The sequence below is a fragment of the Channa argus genome, chromosome 3 (genome assembly GCF_033026475.1).
Source record: "Channa argus isolate prfri chromosome 3, Channa argus male v1.0, whole genome shotgun sequence".
NCBI classification, from domain to species: domain Eukaryota; kingdom Metazoa; phylum Chordata; class Actinopteri; order Anabantiformes; family Channidae; genus Channa; species Channa argus.
In genome coordinates this window covers 6770171-6791107 of record NC_090199.1, presented here as the reverse complement: position 1 = coordinate 6791107, position 20937 = coordinate 6770171, and the positions used below count along the sequence as shown (strand labels likewise).

At 40.9% G+C, this 20937-nt stretch overlaps 1 protein-coding gene across 9 annotated transcripts; it reads right to left on the bottom strand.

Annotated features, from left to right (window-relative positions):
- Positions 1-2892: 2892 nt before the first annotated feature.
- LOC137123734 (bromodomain-containing protein 4-like) lies at positions 2893-20410 on the bottom strand. 9 transcript variants are annotated; one of them, XM_067497903.1, is made up of 22 exons: positions 20260-20409; positions 17321-17392; positions 16358-16599; positions 16175-16267; positions 13772-13909; positions 13471-13603; positions 12635-13107; positions 12171-12542; positions 11684-11812; positions 11045-11266; positions 10663-10886; positions 10482-10582; positions 10134-10391; positions 9648-9803; positions 9151-9555; positions 8020-8631; positions 7230-7330; positions 6935-7055; positions 6626-6759; positions 6065-6255; positions 4972-5215; positions 2893-4877 (listed from the first exon to the last, which is right to left on the bottom strand). In XM_067497903.1, exons 3-22 carry the CDS (start codon positions 16484-16486, stop codon positions 4809-4811), a joined length of 4305 nt encoding a protein of 1434 aa, XP_067354004.1. In that variant the 5' UTR covers positions 16487-16599; positions 17321-17392; positions 20260-20409; the 3' UTR covers positions 2893-4808. The 9 variants fall into 9 exon arrangements, 8 of the variants coding, with proteins under 8 accessions (XP_067354004.1, XP_067354005.1, XP_067354006.1 ...); XM_067497904.1 differs by having other exon boundaries at positions 9151-9534; XM_067497905.1 differs by having other exon boundaries at positions 9648-9746.
- Between the last annotated feature and the right edge of the window lie 527 nt (positions 20411-20937).

Below are 20937 nucleotides of genomic sequence, written 5' to 3'. Positions count from 1 at the left end.
CGTGACTGCTCCACAAACACATACACACAGCTTTCTAGTATCTGTTGCCACATGGAGCTGCAACTAATGGTTCTCATTCCTTTTCTGCCATTCACTCACCTCTCAACACCCCTCCGCCTAATGCGCTTCTGCACACTCACCGCACAGATTTCACTTCTTTATTATTTAACCCACTAATTCTCGCAGCTTCTGCTTTTCCCCACATTCGGCCGCAGCCCTAAATTCCCACACATTGCTGTGTCCTCCGTGTCCTCGTCCTCAACCCCTCCTTAGCTATGCTCTCTTTCTCCTGTAAAACTTCCCCCTTATCTGGAAGAAGCAGTGCATTATATCACCAGAGTTCTTTATCTTTATGTTTTCTCTTCCTCTCACCTGATAAATTCAGCCATCTGCTTGGCAGCTTCCCTACATTTAGTTTCACTCACCTCCAAGTAGGGCTTTTGAAAATGCAGTGTGGTTTCTGTCCGGCCCTGGATTTGATTTTAACAAGTTAAATGCTCTGTAAGACCACAAAGGCACTCATTTGAAAGTCAGAGGGAATGGACAGGAAACAGTTTTCTGCTTGCTGGATAAGATCCTCACAACAGCTTGTTTCTCGTTGCTTTATCAGACTGCTCAAGGCTACAGCACACACGGTTTAGGATACAGTGAAAACAACGTTATGGACAGTTTTGATAGCAGTGTGTGTGTGTGTGTGTGTGTGCCAAGGCAACAGATGTGTGGTGCTTGAGGGTCAAGGTCTTAAAATGCAAAGCAGTGATGTCAACTTTGGATCTGAGAATTATGTGACTGACAATGTCTACATCGTCGTGCTGCTACTTTCCTGGTTTGCACTAGTCTCAACCACAACATCCTCTGCTACATCCTGTGCAGTGGTCTTGTTTGCAATGTAGTAGTATTAGTTTACACCTTTAGATACCTTTAATAACAGATTTAGATCAGTAAAAATTCGGACAGGCCTCACAAGAAAAGTAAAGATATAATTGCAATAAAATAGTTCAGATTGATTAATAATAATTTTTCAAGTGCAGTTTAACAGGGAAATGCTTTTTAACACAATAGATAACATTGTAAACCCTTTCAATAGCAACCAGGCAGATGGTCTTAAATCTCAGGGGCTTGCAGACCATTTGCAAATGAAAACAGCAGTTTCTGACATTAGCAACACATAGACCCCCATTACAGAAACACAATTCCCACTTCCTTTAAAAAAAAAAATAAAAATGCTTTTTAAAGTCTTTGCCTAATGAGGTGTTAACTATTGTCAACTGGATTATTTTTTCCCTACAGCTCTTAAAACTGCACTTGTTAAACCTGCTTTTAAAAAAAGCCAACAAAAAAAAAACAAACCCAGCTCAGATCCATCCACACCCAGTGGCTATAATTAACAATCTTCAAAATTTGAAGTCACACATTAGAGAAACTAGTTTATACACATATACATACAACAAATTAGAAATGTTTCAGTCAGGTTTTTTTTTTGGTACTGCTGCTTCTGAGCACTGCTTTTGATACAGTTCTTTGTTGAAACTGATGAAAAGATACTTAAAACCTCTAACATAACTTAGGGGGTTCCCCAGGGATCAATTTTAGGACCACGACTTCTTAACTTGTTACCAGCTATGGTGATGACACGGTTTGTTCTGATGACAGTAGAGGAAATGCATTACAGCTGTTTTAAAGTCCTTACGCTGGTTGCCTGTTAACTTCCGTGATTTGAAAATTATTTTTACTTGTTTTTGAAGCACTTCATGGCCTGGCAACTGCCTACTTTGGTGACGTGCTTCGAGTGTACGAACCAGTCTGTGCTCTCAGATCCTCCACCACGAGTCTTTCAGTTGTTTCAACAATCTGCCGGAGTAGCTTAGAACAGAAAGTGTTAATGTCTTTAAGCGCAAAGTAACCCCCCGTCCCCCTTTTTAGCCTTGCTTTTGATTTAAAACATTTTATATATACTATTAATTTATTTACTTTTATATTTTATAAACTAAATACACTTACTGTATCTCATAGTGTTTCTGGTTTTCAACCTACTTTCTGTGCAATATTATGAGTTTTTAATTTATTGCCCTTGTTCAGTATGTTTTTTAAAATTATTTTTAAACAGCAGCAATAATTGTTGGTAACTGGCAGATTGTTTTCTAAAATGTGGCTTAAGTATATTCTGCTTGCAGACACCAATCATATCACCAACACCAGCTGGTGTTTTTAATGTTGTAGTGACATACAGTAACATAGAGGTACGGTGCAGCTTGCAGTGTAAATGGGCAAGACACTGAACCCCAACTTGCTCCTGGTGGTCCAGGTGAGCACCTTTGCATGGCAGCCACTGCCATTGGTGTGTGTGTGTGTGTGTGTGTGTGTGTGTGTGTGTGTGAGAGAGAGAGAATGGGAATCAACATTGTAAAGCGCTTTGGATAAAAGTGGCCATTTACCATTTTATTTTAAAAAGGGGGAAGGATTTGCTCGTATTCAGCCACAAGAATAATGGAGATGTAAGCAGTTGGGAGATGAAAGCCTATTGCGCAGCTGGTGTTCCAGTTCATCCCAAAGACGCTGAATGGGGTTGAGGTCAGGGCTTTGTGCAGTGAAGGTCTTTCACACTCAACTGATAAAAACCATTTGGTTATGGACCTACTTTGTGCATTTGGGGCATTGTCAAGTTAAAACAGGAAAGGGCCTTTCCTTCCCCAAAGTTGGCATTCCAAAACCTCAACAATAAGATGAGGTTACTACATTCTTTTGACCATAAAAGTTAAGTAACTGAATGGTAAACCAAACCGTAATGGCAGCTTCCTTTTTTTTTTCTCCACCCAATCAGAGCTCCATCATGTATCTGTTGAGTATGAATAACTCACAGCGGACAAAAAAGAAGACATGAGCATCAAAACATTAGTTTTTAAATATTATTTAATACTTTTCTTAAAAAAAGATGTTTTACTCCATAATCCGAACAAGATGAATCTATTGACCTCAGTGCCTCGTCACCAACATACCAACAGGTTGTTCTGGATAGACTAAATTGAAGAAAGCAAAAATAAAATCAAATAAACGCAAAACAAGTATGAAATGGGAAAGGAAATTATTGAAATATTTATAAAAGTGAGTATAGAATTGAAAACACGCATGGATCTCTGGGCCAAGCTATAGAAACACGGAAAACCTCCGTCATCCAGAAAAAAAAAAAAAAAAAAAAAACACAGTGGCACACGACATCCCAAAATTGTTACCATGGACAATGAAAACTTTTCAAAAATAAAAACTAACAGAATGACAAACAAGAGCCTATTATACAGTCTGTAGAAGCAGTGAAGAAGATACTGGTGGACAAGACAGCTATGAAAGACAAAAAACATGTACATGAGGAAAGAAACAATGAGAAAATTAAAAAAAAAAAAAAAAAGGATTGAAATGAAACTGTTAAGTGCAGATACTGAACAACTACAGAATGCCGGGGGGTCTAATGAAGTATTGACATATAAGGATTTTGGAACCGCCTCTTCGAACTATTGCAGAGCCAAACTGCTGCATAACTTCAGATTTAAAAGGGAGTAAGGGAAAATTAAATAGCAATAAAAACACAGCCTTTAATATAAAGTGAAAAGAAAATGCATTGTACATGTAAAAAATGTGAATGAACTTCAGCACTCAAAAGATCAGTTTTGGCATAGAATTGAGAAAAAAAACAAAACAATAAAACAGAAAAGGTATGAGAGAATAAGACAGACAAAACAATCCTCCCAATAGAATCATAAAAAAGTTTTTTTTCTTCTTTACAGTAAATTCTACAAAATCAAAACCAGAGCTCAGAGATGAACACAGACGAGCTTTGCTCCCCGCAATCCAAATCCCTCTCACGTTCATTTTTTTTTTTTTACGGACTTTCGGCGTATATAATATATATATTCGTGTATCTATTTATATATAATATGTATAATTTGTAGGGTGTTGATCATTAGTTTACAGGCCAGAATGCTAAGGCAAAGGACACACACTGAAACTTTAACAATGCCATCGTTCCTTCCTTGCTGCCTCCTCCTGTTAAATCTCCACACAGACCGAGCATCACTCAAGTCTCTTGTGACTATTCCGACAGAGAGGTAGCAGGAAGTGCAGGGAGGAAGGATGTCTTAGAAAAAGTGTGTGAATGTGGCTGGGGAGCTTCGTTCTCATTGTGTCCTGAGAAAACAACCGACTCTCAGATGACAGCTGAACCTGACAAACACGACCACACCAGCCCACCCTTCCCAGTTAACTGACTTTAAATAAAATAATAAAGAGACAAGATTAGGAGACAGAGGAAACACAAAAAGAACTAAATCAAAGTGATCTGTCTGTTTGTAATTTGTTCACCTTTTAAACCTCCTTTTCCCCCTCTCACACATTAGATAAGGTTTTCTTGTTTTCACTTAATTTCTTAAATTACATCCTCATCACTGTCATTATTTCTTTGTTACGTAAAAACTGCTGTCTCCTCTTTTTTTTTTCATTCTGCTTTTTGTGTAATCCTTCGAGGAGACACCTACGTGATAATGTCAGTGCCTATATTCCACCTGTCATCCCTAGAGACCAGGAACCAACCACCGTAAACAACAAGCCAGACACCAAAACGTATCTGTAGCCTTTCACACGACACAATCCAGATGTTGCAACTACTGAGAGAAAGGGACAGTTTCGTCTGTGTGTGGGTGTACGTGTGCATCTGTGAGCAGCGACTGTGTGTATCAGAGCATTATAAGCATTTTTGTAAATTTGCTTATGTGTCTATGTGTCATCCTCTGACTCCTATCATCATCTTTCTTTCTCTCTCAAAAAAGATTCTCTTCAAAAATGGCCATCAGGTCACTCTGGAAGTTGATGTCAATGGTGTCTGCCATCTGCGGAAGAGGAGAGAGAGACACAAAGACAGTTATCGCCTGTTGCCAAAAACCCACAGGGGTCATTGTTTCTTCTTAACACTTTCACACGTACTGCCTCTCTCCTGCGCCTCTCCTGCTCACGCCGGCGTGCCATCTCCCTCTGCTGATCAAGAGCGTTCTGTGTGGCTGAGGAGGGCGTGGGGGCGGCTTGTTGCTGTGTGGGTGGAGCCTGTGGGGAGTGAGTGGGCGGGGTAGAAGCTGGAGGCGTTGGAGCAAGCACTGACTGTTGCTCCTGGCGACGGCGGACTTCGTCTTGCGCTCGACGAGCTTGTTCTATTGTGTCCTCGTCATCGCGGCTGAAAGGGGAGAAGACAGGTTATGTTAACTATTTTGTTTTGTTTTAAATTCAACCAATAAGAGATTTTCAAACTGTCAGGTTCAGTTACTCCTTAAAATAAAAAGAATTAAAACATTTCAAACATCAACATCTTAAAATTTCTTTAAGTAACTCAGTACCATAAAAAAAAGTGCAAACTTAAATAGTCAATACTCTGTGATAACGTCAGATTCTTAGCAATTATTCAGGAGTTATCCGACTGTTCCCAAATGTTCCCTCAGTTGTCAGTTTAGTAGGTAAACCCAGCTTTATGAGGTTTTTAGTGGAAAAACATGCTAAAAATAAAACTCAAAATTTTATAATTTGTAGTTCTTTTCTGTTGAAATGAATTTAAAAAATGTAAATCGTTCAGGAACTGATAGTCAACATATCTGTACTGGTATTACTTTTTTGATTTTTTAAACCATACCCAATCAGAACCATATTTTTATGCTTCAAACCTATTTTTCTGCATTTATGCTTGTGATCACAGTAACTGTGCATGAGATATGCATACAACCTACAATTTCGTACTGTACTCGACGCACATATGCAGCAACAAAGCTGCTGCTACTGCCGTGCTGATGTGGTGCTCGTGCTATACATTTTGTGTAGACACGGCATAATGTATAATTACCGAATTATAATTATTAAGGGATACATGTGCACATCCCTGTGCTGACGCTATTAAGGGTGGAGAGGATTTTAATGACTTTATATACTGCTGAGTAGTAACAGAAATGTTACATTTCATTAAAGTCTATGACAGCCATTCCGTTGTGCTTTGCTTTTCCTAATAATGACACATTTCACTCTTCCTCTCGCCTACCGAAGTTTTTCTTGCTCTCTCCTGGCCTGTTCAGCCTGTGCTCTCAGCTGTCTCTCTCTCTCCTCTTTTTCCCTCGCAGCCCGTCTGAACTGTTCAAAGCTGTCGCTGGAAGAGCGCACGGCAGAGGCCGGCGTGGACTGGGACCTCTGAGCCAGACTGGCCCAAGAACCCATATTCTTTAACTTCACATCCTGGAGGAAGAAAAGAAAAAAAAAAAACAAGCAAGTGGGTAAAGGGCAAAAAAATATATAAAATGTTAAAGAAACAGAGAGCAAAAGCTGTATGATTCAATAAAACAGTTACACAGTTATTGTAGCAAGTAAAACAGCCTCCACTGCTCAGACCCAAGTGACTTGACAAATGTAGAATGCTGGGATGTATCTGATCAGAATATAACACTGAGCACTGCAGGCCCTTTTCGATTGTTCCTGAACCTTCAGGAAGTACTAACACCAGACTGGGGACATTTCTAGAGGGTAGAACTACACACTGCAGCTAAAGTTAAACAATGGCTCCTTCAATGAAAATGCAGATAGAGGAACTGAAAGTTTATACACACACCTGTGTCTTCTTAGGGGCAATAGGGGTTTTGGGCTCTTGCTTGATTTTGTTGTCTTGCAGGGAGCAGAGTGGTGCTGGGGAGTCTGGAAGGCGGGAACCAGGGCGAGAAGCATCCATTGACTTCAGATCTAATCCTGGCAGTCACATGATTAATGATTAAGTGTAAGTTGCAGCTTCTGGACAGGGGGTTGAGCAATACTGCTTCCTATGCCTATGACCATTTCCTGAGGTATAATTTTTTACATGTAATCATTTTTGATTTAGCTTTGATTAAAAACAAAAAACAAAAAAAAAAAACACTGTACTAACTGTGTTTGTTGTCAGGTTTGTGTGCATCCTGATGCAAGGCAGGACTGAAAGGTGACGGGGGCAGGACTGGAGACTGGGAAGGTTTCTCTTCCTTGACCCCCACCAGGTTGGACCTCTGCTCCTACAAAAAGACAAAAAGTACATTGACATATTATTATCAATAATAAAAATTAAAAAAAATATGTATGAAATTTCTTTGTTACACTTGTAGGTTTCTAACAATTAACTGGCTCCAAATAAGCATGCAGACACTAGACATATACACAGAGCACAAAAACATTCATGGATCACTCACGTGTTTCTTATTCTGTGAAGGTGATTGCTGTCCCATTGGATGGAACTGAGGCATCTGAGGAGAGTGCATCATTAGGGGAGGAGGGCTGTCTTGCAGGCAACCTAAAACCAGGGGAGGAAAAAAAAAAAAAAAGATGTTGCAAAATGACTTAATTTAACAAATTTACCTACCGCACATGTAACTGCACAAGACTTCATAAAATCTATTTGTAAACTAAAGGTAATTCCAGAAAAGGACTGCAGTTTCTGACAAAAAAGAAGCCTCTTCAGTCGTGAGTGCTGGTAATTAATTCTCCCATCTTGCAGGTCTTGTTGACCTTTTGTGAAGAAGCCATCTAGCACCACAGAATGGACAAATGCATGTATAACACAGAAGACACTGAAATTGTTTTACGTTCAACTGAAGACAAACAAAACAGGGCAAAAACAGTGTGTTCTACAAATGAAAGCAGTGGTATTAGTAAATTAGGTTTTTAGCACAGCAGCTGTTTTATTACTCTCTGTAACTACTGGGGAAAATGTCATTCTGAGAAAAAAAACCAAAAAACAACTATTTTCATGAGCTTCTACATGCTGCCAAATACTGTGTGATTATACATTATTTATAGAAACTTCAAACAAACAATTTTACAGAAAAATAAGTCAGAAAAGTTAATGCAAAAAAAGTCAATTAAACACAATCATAAATTTTCTTTTGACTGCGTCGATCATTTTGGACCAACAAATTTACGCTGAACCCAGACGGATCCGTTTGGAAACCACTGTCATCAGTATAAATACACCTCACTCACCTGCTGAGTAAGGCTCTGCTTTACTTCGTGGTGATGGCTGTTGTTGATGTTGCTGCATCTGCTGTACCTTCTGCTGCAGAGCCACCCCCTTCTGCTGCTGGGATGTTGACGTGTGCATATGAGGGAACGGCTGCTGCATGTGCACGTGGCCTGAGCTATGTCTCTGTGAAAGAGTGGGAGTGGATGTCACCATTGTTTGCGTGAGCATGGATGGCAACAGCTGAGTGGCGCCCTGCACAGGCGAGTGACTGTGCAAGTGCAGCGGCTGTGTCTGCAGGGTGGGTCGAGCCTGGAGCGACTGCAGGAAGGTGTGCACATGACCGAGAGGCGAGGTGTCAGGCTTGTTGGGCGTTGGTTCTTCGTCGTCTTCCAGCAGTGCCTGGGGAGGCTGTGCCGAGAGGGTACCCAAGATGCCGTGCGATGTGGGTGAAGGGACACGAGGGCGGGGGACAGGCTGAGGGAGTGTCAGTGGAAGCGAGGGCTGAAGCTGGGGTGAGGAGGGTGGAGGCAGAGAGGGGAGCGAGGACGGGGGAGGCTGTGAAGGTTTGGGAGGAAGTGGTGCTGCCCGGTTGCTGGGTCTTGATGGCTGCTGGGGAAGAGCATTGTGGATCGCTGGAAATGAGAGAGAATGAAGGGGGTAAATGGGAAAAAAGAAATGAGGCAAGGAAATACACGTCATTTTTCCAAATTGTTCTATTATGGAAACTGTTGTTGCTATTGCATATTTGTACTGACCCAAATACTGAAACAAATTTCTTTTTAAAAGGCACTGAACCGTGGGCTCAATGGCCCTTGTTTGCTAAGTTACATCTTTTAATTATCATTTGTTTTATTTGTATGCTATTTGAATGCAGTGTAAGAATGGCAAACTATATAGATTTTATAGCTTTAATCGAATAAATGCCCCAAAATGTATCAAATTCGAGTTTAGTTTGATAAAAATCACATGGATCCAAATCTTTTGCAGGCTATTAAAAATGCTCAATATTTGTTGGTTTATTTTTCAGTAGCGTGAGGATTCGCTGTTTTATTCACGTATGTCACCGGTATGTTACCAGTTGCAGTTAACCTTCCCACACTTTGTGCTATTCTGACTATAAACAAGAAGCAAAGTTATTGAAGAGTACAGACCTGGTGAAGGTACGATTGGATGTTGGTTTAAAAAGGGGTGTGTCTCAGTGGGTGGCTGGCAGCTGGGTGGGTTTGTGTTGAGGAGGCCAGATGCCACAGGGGCACCAGGAGTAGTAACTGCAGGACTGGGCTCAGAGTTCGTCTGTGTTAGGTGTGGGTTCATGAAGTGGGCCAGTGGATCAAATCCTGATGTCAATAGCTGGGATGTGTCCAGAGATGGGACAGAAACTGGGACAGGGGGATGCGAGACAAATGGTAGTTTGGTCTGGACCACTTGAGGCTGAGGTTGAAGGACAACTGGGCCAGCTCCGCTACTGAGGGGCTGGTGGTGTACCCTTTTGCTTTCTTTGTTAGACGAGGTCTTCTGCTGCTTGGGGACCAGCCCTGAAGGCAGGAAAAAAAAAACTGATTGGAATATTAAAACAGGGAGACAATACGCAGATAAACAGCTATTTGTTATCCAGATGATATGTTGGCAAACAGCACGTGCAACCTACCATTTTCAGAGTCTTCACTGTCAGAAGAATCGCTGCTGCCTGAAGATGAAGATCCCGTCTTCATTTTTGTCACATCAGTCATTTCCTGAGGCTTGTCTACTGCAACAGACACACCTACAAGATTCAGACATTGATGCACCGACAGCTCATGCCCCACTAGAGTATTACCAAAAAAAAAAAGAGAAGGAAGACTAAGTGAATTATATGCAAGTAATTGAGCTGATGTTTAAATACAATGAATGCAAGAAGTACTACGACTGTCTCAACGGTTGTATGCAGTGATCTAATACAGCGTATGTTGATTTCCTTAACATCCTTACAAACAAGCAGTTTGTTGAATTCTGGAAGGTGTAAGACAGGAAGTAACTGGACTGTGTAACTAGACTTGAAGACATTTCATGGCTCATTTGAGACAGTCTGATGTACGAGAGCCATGGAATTAAACTACCCCTTCAAAGAACAGTTGGGCGCACACGAACGTCCTACCTGACGGCTTCTTCTTTTTCCTGAGGCAGCTGGAAACGTATTTCTCCAGCTCCCTCAGTGTGGAGGGCTTCAGCGTCTCAAAGTCTATCTCGATTTCATCTGGATTGGAGTTCTTCAGTGAAGGTTCGCGAGTTTGGATTATGTGCACAACGCGGCCCAGTTTGTCGCCGGGCAACTTGTTGATGTCCAGGCTCAGCTGCCGCTTCTCTTCATAAGACATCGGCTTGCATCTATCAGCAGACGTTCCCCCAAATACATCTGAAGAGGAAAACACTAGTTGATACTGGCTGATTGTTAAAGCCACTGTCAAGTACAAGATTATGCACAGCATCTCTAACGCCTTCATACCTATGTCATCCTCTGCTTCAAGAGAGGCCGAGGGCACAAGAGGGATGGGCCCAGGCGGAGGGGGCACAGCTGGGCGGCTGTTTTTAACTCCTTCTTTCTTACTGTGATTAACAGGAATTGGATTAGTTTCAGTTAACACAGAAACAATAAATCGCCATCATATTGCCTCAGTAAAACTTACCCAGGCTTCTTCCTGTCCTTCTTTGCAATGATTTGCTCCTTGCTACTCTTGATTTTCTTAGATGCCTGAAGCATCGCAGTGGGAGGGGTCTCCACAAGTTCTTCTGTTCCTATCTTCTTCTTGTGCTTTTCTTTCTTCTTCTCTTTCTTCTCCCTTTCTTTCTTCTTGGGCTTGCTCGGCTGCGGCTGGGACAGTGCAGCCAGCTGCTCATGGACAGCTTTAAGCTGGAAGACACAGAAACACAAATGTGGTCCGAGATGAATAGACAACAACCTGCAATGACCTCTGTATTTTAGCAATTACCTATGTCCAGTAAAGTTATTCTACATTGCCCAGTTGTGTTTCATAATTCTCCCTCCCCCCTCATTTATGATCCCCTAACCTGTTCCTGTAACTCGGCGAGTCGCTGTTTCCTTTCTTGTTCCGAATCGCATGCAGAGGACTCTGATTCTGAGGAACTGGAGCTGTCATTTTCAGAAACAACAGAAGGAGGTGCGGCTTGTCGAGTGGAGGGGGCAGGGTGGGGGGCCGATGAAGGAGTGGGAACTGAGGTGGGCTCCTCTGGCTCATCAGGCATTTTGGCAAAACGCATTTCAAAAACGTCCTGTTTGGATAGATATAAGTCTGAGAAACTGAGAGTGAAAGATTTTCAAGGAGCATATTTCTCTTGTGCTTTGAATGTCCTGAATAAGTTCACACAGTTACAAGATTGTTTGTCTATGATACTGGATCTACAATGCAACCGTGTAACAGCACATGACCATATAATCAAACAAATGCTGACATCCTCCCAGTACAGGCATATGTGACTTTTGAACGTCTCATTCCATAAGAATGAACATTAATCCGCTACTGTAATCACCTCCATCTTCTGGGAAGAACCAGATTTTAGAAGCTGGCGGCAGGGATTTGCTCCCTTTCATATTTACAGCGGTGTCAACATACCACTGGTCACCTAATGTATCCTTATGTGACCAGCTTACGGTGATATGTTTGACGGTGTGCAAGACGTGTTGAATACCTGTAATTTGTGCGCCATGGCAACCACATCATGGTCTGGAGGATTGTACTTGTAACAGTTGGAGAACATCAACCTGACATCTGCTGCAAACTCTTGAGCATCTCTGTACTGTCTGTTGTCCAGCTTTTTCTGAAGGAGACAGACAAATGTGCTGTTATTCAAAAAGTGATCCAGATTCATACGTTTATGTTGTTCTTTGTTATCGAGACTAAACACAAGCAGTGGACTACTGAGAAAGGGCTCAGTATTGCACAAACCACAAAAATGATCCATAAATTAAAGTAGTGAAAGCTGAAAATTACCATATGGTGGGACAAGATGATTGGCCAATCAGATTCTTGTTATTGTTACCTATTATTTTTGCTTGCTTTGTACCTCACTTGTAAGTCGCTTTCAATAACAGCATCTGACAAAGGACTGAATGTTATTATGTCATTACAAATTACACATACATGTAGATCACAACATACAAGCTTAGCGAAATAACCTTGATCGTGCTGAGATCCATGGGGTGCTTGATGATATCATGGTAATCATGGAGGCCTAGAGCCTTTGCATCAACTGGCTTGTAAAAAGGCCAGGCGTATGCTACGTGTTTCTTGGACAGCATCTCTTTCACAAGGCGCGCACAGGAACGCAGCTGCTCCTGACGTTTCGGCGTTGCCGTCCCTCCCGTCTCTAAGCTGGCTCCCAGATTATGCTGGGAATCCGGCTGTGATGAGTCTCTTTTGGGTTGCTTTAATGGACGACTGCTGTCTCGGCGCGGCCGAGCCTCTGCAGAGACGGGAGACGATTCACTTAGCTGGTCATTGGCTGTGGGTGTGGTGGTGTCTGCTTTCCTCTTCTGGCTCTTCCTTGGCTGTTGGTAGCATGAAAAATCTGAGGTTAGACAATGACATCTAACCTGCTTGTGTATTGTACGAACTGCAGTTAAATTTGCACATGTCCTACCTTTATGAGTGCGGGGGAGCTCTGCAGCATTGGGGTGGGAAGGATGCCTGGGTGTGTTGGAACTGGAGGGGGAACAGAGGTCATGCCTTGGGCCAGGACATCTGGAGTTGACAGGGGAAATGGGGATCCCAGATGAGGTGCGTGGGAGGTGGGTGTAGGAGGCACACGTGGAGGAGGTGGAGGCTGGGTCAGGGGTAAAGCAGCGGGGGCTTGAGGAATGGGCACAGCACGGGTCTGTGGGGTGGTTGGAGGGGACGAGAAGCCTCGGGTATGTGTGGTAGCTGAAGGGGGCGAGAAGCCTCGTGTTTGTGGCGTAGTAGAAGGGGGCGAGAAGCCTCGGGTATGTGGGGTAGTTGAAGGGGGCGAGAAGCCTCGGGTATGTGGGGTAGTTGAAGGGGGCGAGAAGCCTCGGGTATGTGGGGTAGTTGAAGGGGATGAAGAGTCTTGGCCTGAGTCTGACTTTGTGATCAGTGCTGGAACACAGAATATAAATACAAGAAGATCAGGCAAACGATAAAACCACATTTTTGTTCTGCCAAACCAGTCGATGCATTATGAAGCCTAACGATGGAACAGAAAACAAGCACCAAGCAATGAAAACTAAATATTTCACATTAATAAACAATAGCTGTGGCTAATGAAGAGGGGGAACCAGTACTGACAATGTTAATACTATATATAAAAAGTAAACTTGTTAGTTTTCACTTGAATTGACTCATGGACATAAGAAAGTAACAAGACATTTAGCAGCCTGTGATACCTGAGGGACAGGAGCTTAAGGCCACAAAAACAGAATCAGACCCACATAACATCCATATAAAGTCATCAACTTATACCTGACTCCCGTCTGCCTCCACGCCGTCCCTTGGTGAGCACAGCTATTTCGATCTCCTCCTGTGGCATTTCTGTGATCTTCTGAAGAAAGAGCTTTTCCAATGCCTCGGCCATTAGGACAATATCATCTCCAGGCTAAACAAACACACCCATGCACATATTTAGATAGAATAAGCTCCTTGTACACAGGCCTTCCTTACTAAAGTGATTAAAAGAACTGAGTAGGACAATATCTTCCTTTATATTAACACCTACAAGTTCATGGCAGTCACATGTGACAAGGACTAGTGGTCAGTGGCTGACCTTGTTGTAGATGTAGCAGTTTGTGAACATTGTGTTAAAGTCTTGGATACACTCCTGGGCATTCCAGTAGTAGTTGTTTTCCAGACGCTTTTTTATGGTGCCCATATCCATAGGACTGTGGATAATCTTATAGTAGTCCTTAGGGAGAAGAACATGTGGAGAGTGTTAGATTCTTACGGTATCTGAATAAATCTGAGAAAAAAAACAAAAAAACAAAAATCACAACATAGGACACAATATAAAAAAATGTGTCAAGTATCAGCCACTGCTTGAAATAATACAAAAAAACTCTTCAAATTCTTCAACTGTCTAGTCACACTTTTAATTATCCAAATCTTGACCCAAATTACATGTTTTTGTTTACATTTTACTGTATAATACAATTATATTTTGTTACAGCAGCCCACATAATGTCATTAACTCACAATTAAAGCTTTTCTATATTTTGTGAGGTTATGTCTGAATAAAAGCTTCTAACTACTACCACTTTACTTCACTAGCCTACAGCCTGCTTCCTTTAATCATTAGTTGGGTTACGGCTTGGTCAATGAACCCATCCCTGCAAAATGACACTATAAATCCAAACCCTATGATTGACATACGCTAGAGTTTTAAATACACACGCCTTGAATACACAGTAAACAGTTGATTTTATTGGGTTTGAACACTGCAAAAAACTAAAATACCAGTTTAGGAATGTTTTTTGGCATTCAGCAGATTTCTTGATCACTTGTATTCACAACTATAGGTTAATCTTTAATGAATCAGACTTGGTGTTAAGATAGAGACTTAAGCAGTTTTATGCTTTTCCTGCCCTTAAGAGAAATAACCTACTTCCAACTGTAACCAGTTTCTCTATCTACATCTGAGGAACTGGAATACTAGCTCTATAAACACACAGACAACATCTTAAATGCTTAAACTGCCTACATCCCGGTGCTAGAAATGCTAGAATTCTATTCACCCAATTTAGTACATTAGTGAGCATAAGGCTAAATAATAGAATCTTCTGTCTGTATAAAGCACTACAGTTCAAAAGCATGAACTACGGCTAAAGTTAGCCAACAAGCGTGGTGTGGTTGACACATAGCGGAGTATGGGAGACAGCAGGCAGAGCTTAAACTAGCTCTGTTCTGCACATTGAAAATTGTTAAATCGTGTTTTGATAATTTACTCTTGCCTTTTTTTGTTGCATGTTAACTTTACCATCCCCAAGATAACAGGATACTATTAATTCTGGGCCCTGGCAGATGTTTTATGGAAAACTGGCACCTGTGACCTGCAAAGTGAATTTGAGATGTATATTTGGTATTTGTCTGTGTGTAGCTTATCTGGAGTCAAATTAGGTGGATTATGGAATTGATTATGGGAACATATGGATTAATTTTCCATTGAAAGAGTAAACATTTCAAATGTTGGCTGGTTAATGAGTTATTACATTTCCAATCAAGAATGATAAACTGGATTTATGGCTGTGTGGTAGGGGGCAGCAGGGGCTCAGCTGTTAGAGACAGCAGTTTGTTCTCCTACTCCCCCCTGGCCACATATTACTTTCTGTCTACACCAGAAAAAACACAATTAAAAATACAATAAACTATATGTTGTTCCACACTATCTGAGACCATATGGGCAATACTGATAAAGATTACAAATAATGTTCTGATTTTATATATTGTAAAAATTATGAAGAATAACGTAGCTGCACTCAAATGTAGAGTGATTAGATTTGGAGTCTCAAAGGTCACAGTCACTGCAAATGTGGTGTGAAGATTTTTGGTTATTCATTTGTCACCCAACACAAGACTTGAAGAATTTTTATTATGTAAGATAAGATATGATGAACCTTTATTTATTTGTAAAGATCAAGTAAAACAACATGAGTATTAATATGATGCACTCATTGCACACAAACAATCTCTCCTGTATGTCTTATAGGGAGCCTCAATGAAAGCCCTCTGGGATGTTCCTTTTCTGACTGGCTGTTTCTCCTGACTGCATATACAACAGAATATTCCTCTGAATCAATTATATCGGTTAGAAAGGACATGATAATCATCAAAAACCTAAATTATAACAAAAATATAACATGGACATATTTCCATTTAAAACAAGCCAATAGCCATATTCATAAATAAAGTTTGATTGATTTTACAGCCATATAAAATATTAAAATTAACTACATCTGTAAATTAGCCTGTCATGTAGACATGTGGTGGATATGTCACTGGCATGCCTGTACAACTAAAAGGGAAACAGCATAACAATGCATATGTTGCTGCTGAGCTGCCTGTCCACCGGCATATCTGGGTGGCTGCAGTTACAAGCCTCAGTGTGCTTTGAATCTTATATTTCTTTCATTCTTTAATTGTATTAAAAACATGTAAACACACACACACAACTTACAGGCAAATTGAGCTTGATGGCATCGACAGGAGCGTGAAATGGCCATGCAAATTGGTGCTTCCATAATGTCTTCAACACCACTTTTAGCAGGTACTGAAAAAAGAGAAAAATCATAAAAACCGTAAACTATAGTCCCACTACAACAAACAGTTTATGTGTGCGAACAAAAAGAAAAATGTCTACCTGTAGCTGGTTGGTTTGTCGCTTGGGCCTGGAGGGATTCCATGTTTCAGGGGGTGGAGGGTTGAAGGGAAGAGGTGGGGGTGCCGAGGGTGGGTTTTGGCTGCTGCCGGCCTCCAGTCCGTCTCCCATCGCAGTGCAGGGTTGCAGTGACTGACCACACAGGTTAGGCAGATTGGACCTGGCAAGGGCAGGTGTGACCAGAGGGAATCCCCCTCAGGCCATTACACTCCTCACTTGACTCACTGGAAGGATAATCAACAAAAACATCACCAGCGCTGCCGCTTGCATTACTCCACTCATTAGTGAAACCCAATCCAACTAAACTTCCAGCGTTGTTTCCCCAATCTGAATCACATCAACTGAGTATCAAGCTATTTGTACCAATCCCTGTCTCAATTATTTTGCGCTACATTGTACCTTGACTTTTAATGGCATCAGTTTGTGAGAGAAAAACCTGGGAGAGTAGATCTTACTCTCAAGAAACAAACACATCAACACATCTTTATATATAGCATTGTAGCTGCAACAAAGACCGCTCAGGAAATGCTGTGATAGGTAAGAAGTAGTAGAAGTAGTGATCATTCACTGTGATCGTGCTGTCTGTTACTTACAGTCCGATATCTGGAATTTCACTTCGGACATTATAGGCCAGAAGATCCATTATGTTACCATGTTCAAATTTCGGAGTTTGCAGTTAATATCTGGTACTGTCTTTATTAGCACAAAGTCTAGGAATGTTTTTAAAATAAGGAATTAGATTATGACCAATCAGAACTACTGACATGAAATAAATAGTGTCATAACATAATTTGTGCATTAATGCATATAGCATTTTACAGATGTACTGCAAAACACTTATATGGAGAGTAAGCAAGTGAAAGGGAAAAATTATAACTGTTTTGGCAATAACATTAGAATATGCAGTTGAAAATTTCTACTTTTACCAGTTTTCTAGGGACTTACATGTTGGTTGCTGTCCAGCTGTGGTCTAATCAAATTGTGTGATCATATCTCAGTTGGTGATGCTGCGATTTCCTGGTGGAACACGGAAGGTTAGTCACAGTTAAATATTGGGGTGGGGGGGAAGAGGAAAGCAAAACACACTCAGAGGTCACAGTGTCACACCTGTGATAGAGACATGGATGCCAAATGCAACTTGGGGTCAATATACCACAAGGTTATTCCCAACTATCAGATACTCTACTGGGTAGGCCTGCAATTCCTCCCAATGATAAGAATTCGTCATCCCGCACTATTGTAATATAGTGTCTCTGGCCCCTTTATTAGATACACCTGTACAATCTAATGCAACACAATACAGCAGCTCTGCTACGAATAATACTCCTACAATGTTAGAATTTCTCCTTTTTGAAGTAGAAACAGTCAGAAAGGTGATAATTCTACTCTCTGTTTATTACTGAGGCCATAGTAGGTAGTGGAGTCGTACTGGAGTGCATTAAAAGAAATTGTGGTTGTAAAGTTTTTGCCTCCCTATTTAAAAGGAATGAGGGGGCCATAACTTTAGAACCCTTCTGACAAGACAAAACACTGCTGCAGTTAAAAACGCTGAATGAACATTTTCCTTAAGAAGACAATTTTCAATTAAAATGCCACACAGGTATAGCTGTGCCCCAGTTAAAGTTAATGAGTTGTAACCAGAATTTTGCCAGCATTAATAATACACAGTGTATGACATTAAAATTACTTTAAATATCACTAACTAGTGATTCACTAGTGTTCTAACTAGTGAATTAAGTAAGACTTATCATCTTGTCTTGATGTGAGGAGAATTGATGACCAAGGACAGCAGATCTTCAGATTGAAAGCTTTGTCAACTCTACCAAAACTTAAAAACTACGAAAGTTCATAAATGGCCTTCAGAAAAAATATGAGAAGGGTAAATTATATTAACATTGTTACCTGATCTTTGGACTGGTAAAAGGTTCACTATGAAATAAGCTAAAGAAAAATTCAAATTGGTAAGAAAACTAAACAACACACTATACTTTTTTAGGACCCCTATTTTAGTGGACGACCCTTTCTACTAGCTGACCCATAACATTAAGTTTGACTTAATTAATTTGAAGAATTAGAATTGAGATCATGGATTACCTCGCAATTCTATGTTAATAAAATAGCTGTCCAAATCCCTATTTATTAAATGTATCTTTAATACGCCTACATTTTCCATTTTGGTAAAGTAAGTTTGGCCATCAGGCATGTAAAACATCTATCAGCTACTTGTGCAAAGGGCAAGTGGTTGAAAGCTTAATGTCATGCCCCATGTGATGGTACTTTGACGTCATGTTCTCCTCGTTTTCTAACCAGTTCATTTAAAGCTGCGCCTTTGTAAGACTGTTTTTCTTTCCCTGAAATTAACTTAACTGTCCAAGTGAACTGAGCCTTCCAAATGACTATACTATAATGCCTATAAGCACAGTCCTAATGTCTTAATAAAGGTTTTATTCTCTGTTTGCGATTTCTACAGCCATTTATGCATCTGCTCTGCAAGTATAACATGCATATGGACATGTTGTTTTTAATTATGGTGCAAATATGTGTTGCGGGACTAAAAAAGGCCACATGCGTGCATTACAGTCCATGTTTAGAAAATCTATTGGTCCATTCTTTTTCCCAATGAGTTGATGGTACAATAAGCTTTAAGATCTTTTTCTAAGATCTTTAATGTGGACCATTGATCATTTTTCCTTATGTGACCGTATGTCCAGCTACCTTTCAATGATAGGGTTACTACTACACTGTAAGAGCTGTTATGGATGAACAGACTGAACCCCAGCGGTTTCTATATGCCTTTCAATATTACTCTTAGGTACTGTTTTGGAAGTGAGACAATCAATCAGTGAAAAATGCTTAGTGGAGTGTGAACTGACATTTTATTATTTTACCCTAATGACTTCCAAGTTTCACATCCATGCAGATTTTTATTTTTTTACTTCAAGCTTATGCAAGTTAACACATGTATTGAATGTTTGTAAAACATCTTGACAATCTAGTCAAGGCAGCATGTAACTGCATTCACATAATAATGTAAATAACACACTGGGACAATCCCCTTTGCAGTTTGTGTGAATAAAAGACAGCGTAGCGACTAAGCTACTCGTAATTTCACCCTGGAATGAAACATTCCGCAATATGTATCAGCCATTTTGCTAACGCTAGTATTTCGTATGAGGCACTTTAAACCTGTCCAAATAAATCGTCAAAGCAAGTGAAGCTGAAAGCGATGAACAACGTTACTTATCAACTGCAAACACGGAAACATTTTACCCTAGAACACCTTCGGCTTGCTAACCTTCCATGTCAGTACGCCGCCATATCCACCGTGAGCAACTGACAGCTCCGCACGTAAACCGACTTTCAGAATACGACTTGGTCGGGATTGCTATTCTCGAAATGACGAACGTCACACTTCAATTGCGTTTCCGCGCCACTGAGCGTAAACTACGCAGCCAAGAGGACGTACGTTATGTCACCAATACGGCCTACGGTGCTACAAACAAACAGCCTAGCAGCTAACTAGCTAGCATGTTACCGACCTGCAGCTAACATGGACACTATCGGCACGGGGTGTCCAATACCACAAAACGGACCTTAACAAGAATAATGGAGGAAGAGAGATACAACACAGAATATGCACATGAACATATAATATCGCTAATCTAAGAGCCACAATGTCTCTATCTTGTGTATCCGAACCATAGTCCGAACCGGTGCAAGGCCTGCGAAGACAGCTCATGCCCCGCTTGCCGACGCGCACACTGACAGCGCGCGAAATACGTCACCGATGCAGGTTGTAAACCTTTTACCGGACCACGGGGATTGTATGCTTTCGTTTGATATACCGCTGTCATTTCCACATAGGCGTAAAATCTTATTTTTACCTTCTTCAGTCGGTTGTCAGCGCTCGCAGACCTTCCTCGCCCCAAATCCAGAACAAACAGTCCCGTTTGACGCTGATGACGTCAGACGCACGGAGGCAAGCCGAAGGGTTGTCAGACGAAATGTCCCCTTCCGACTCCACCCCTCCTCCGGGTCACATCACGCAATAGTTTGTAATGATTTCACTGTCGATGCAACACGCAGGTCGGTGCTTATCTGGCTTTCTTGAATAAATATTGCATAAGTAAATAATTGTGTAAAACAGTTTAACTCATTACACGTTCTTTGTCTTCCACTTCAACAAACAAGTGTTGTTGTAGGCAATGAAATTGTGTCCCCATGGATACAGTCTTTACGAGTCTTTTACTCGTCTGTTTTTGGTAATTTTATGAATCTTTTTTGGTAGTTTTGCAGGTATTGTGTCACTTATCACTTTGTACAAACAACAAAATTAACATATTTTGTTGTTAGCCCAGTTTATTACACTGCATGTATGGGGTTTACGTTTGCGTGTTTGGTTGTAGTGGAGCAAAAATCTTACATGTGGCTACCATGTTTTATTACAGAAATTACTAAAAATATTATCTACCGGTTAAAAAAAAAAAAAAAAAAAACAATGGCAACGGCCAAACCTTGGAGACTGAAGACACCACGTTTCCAATTAACGGGCTCCTGTGCCT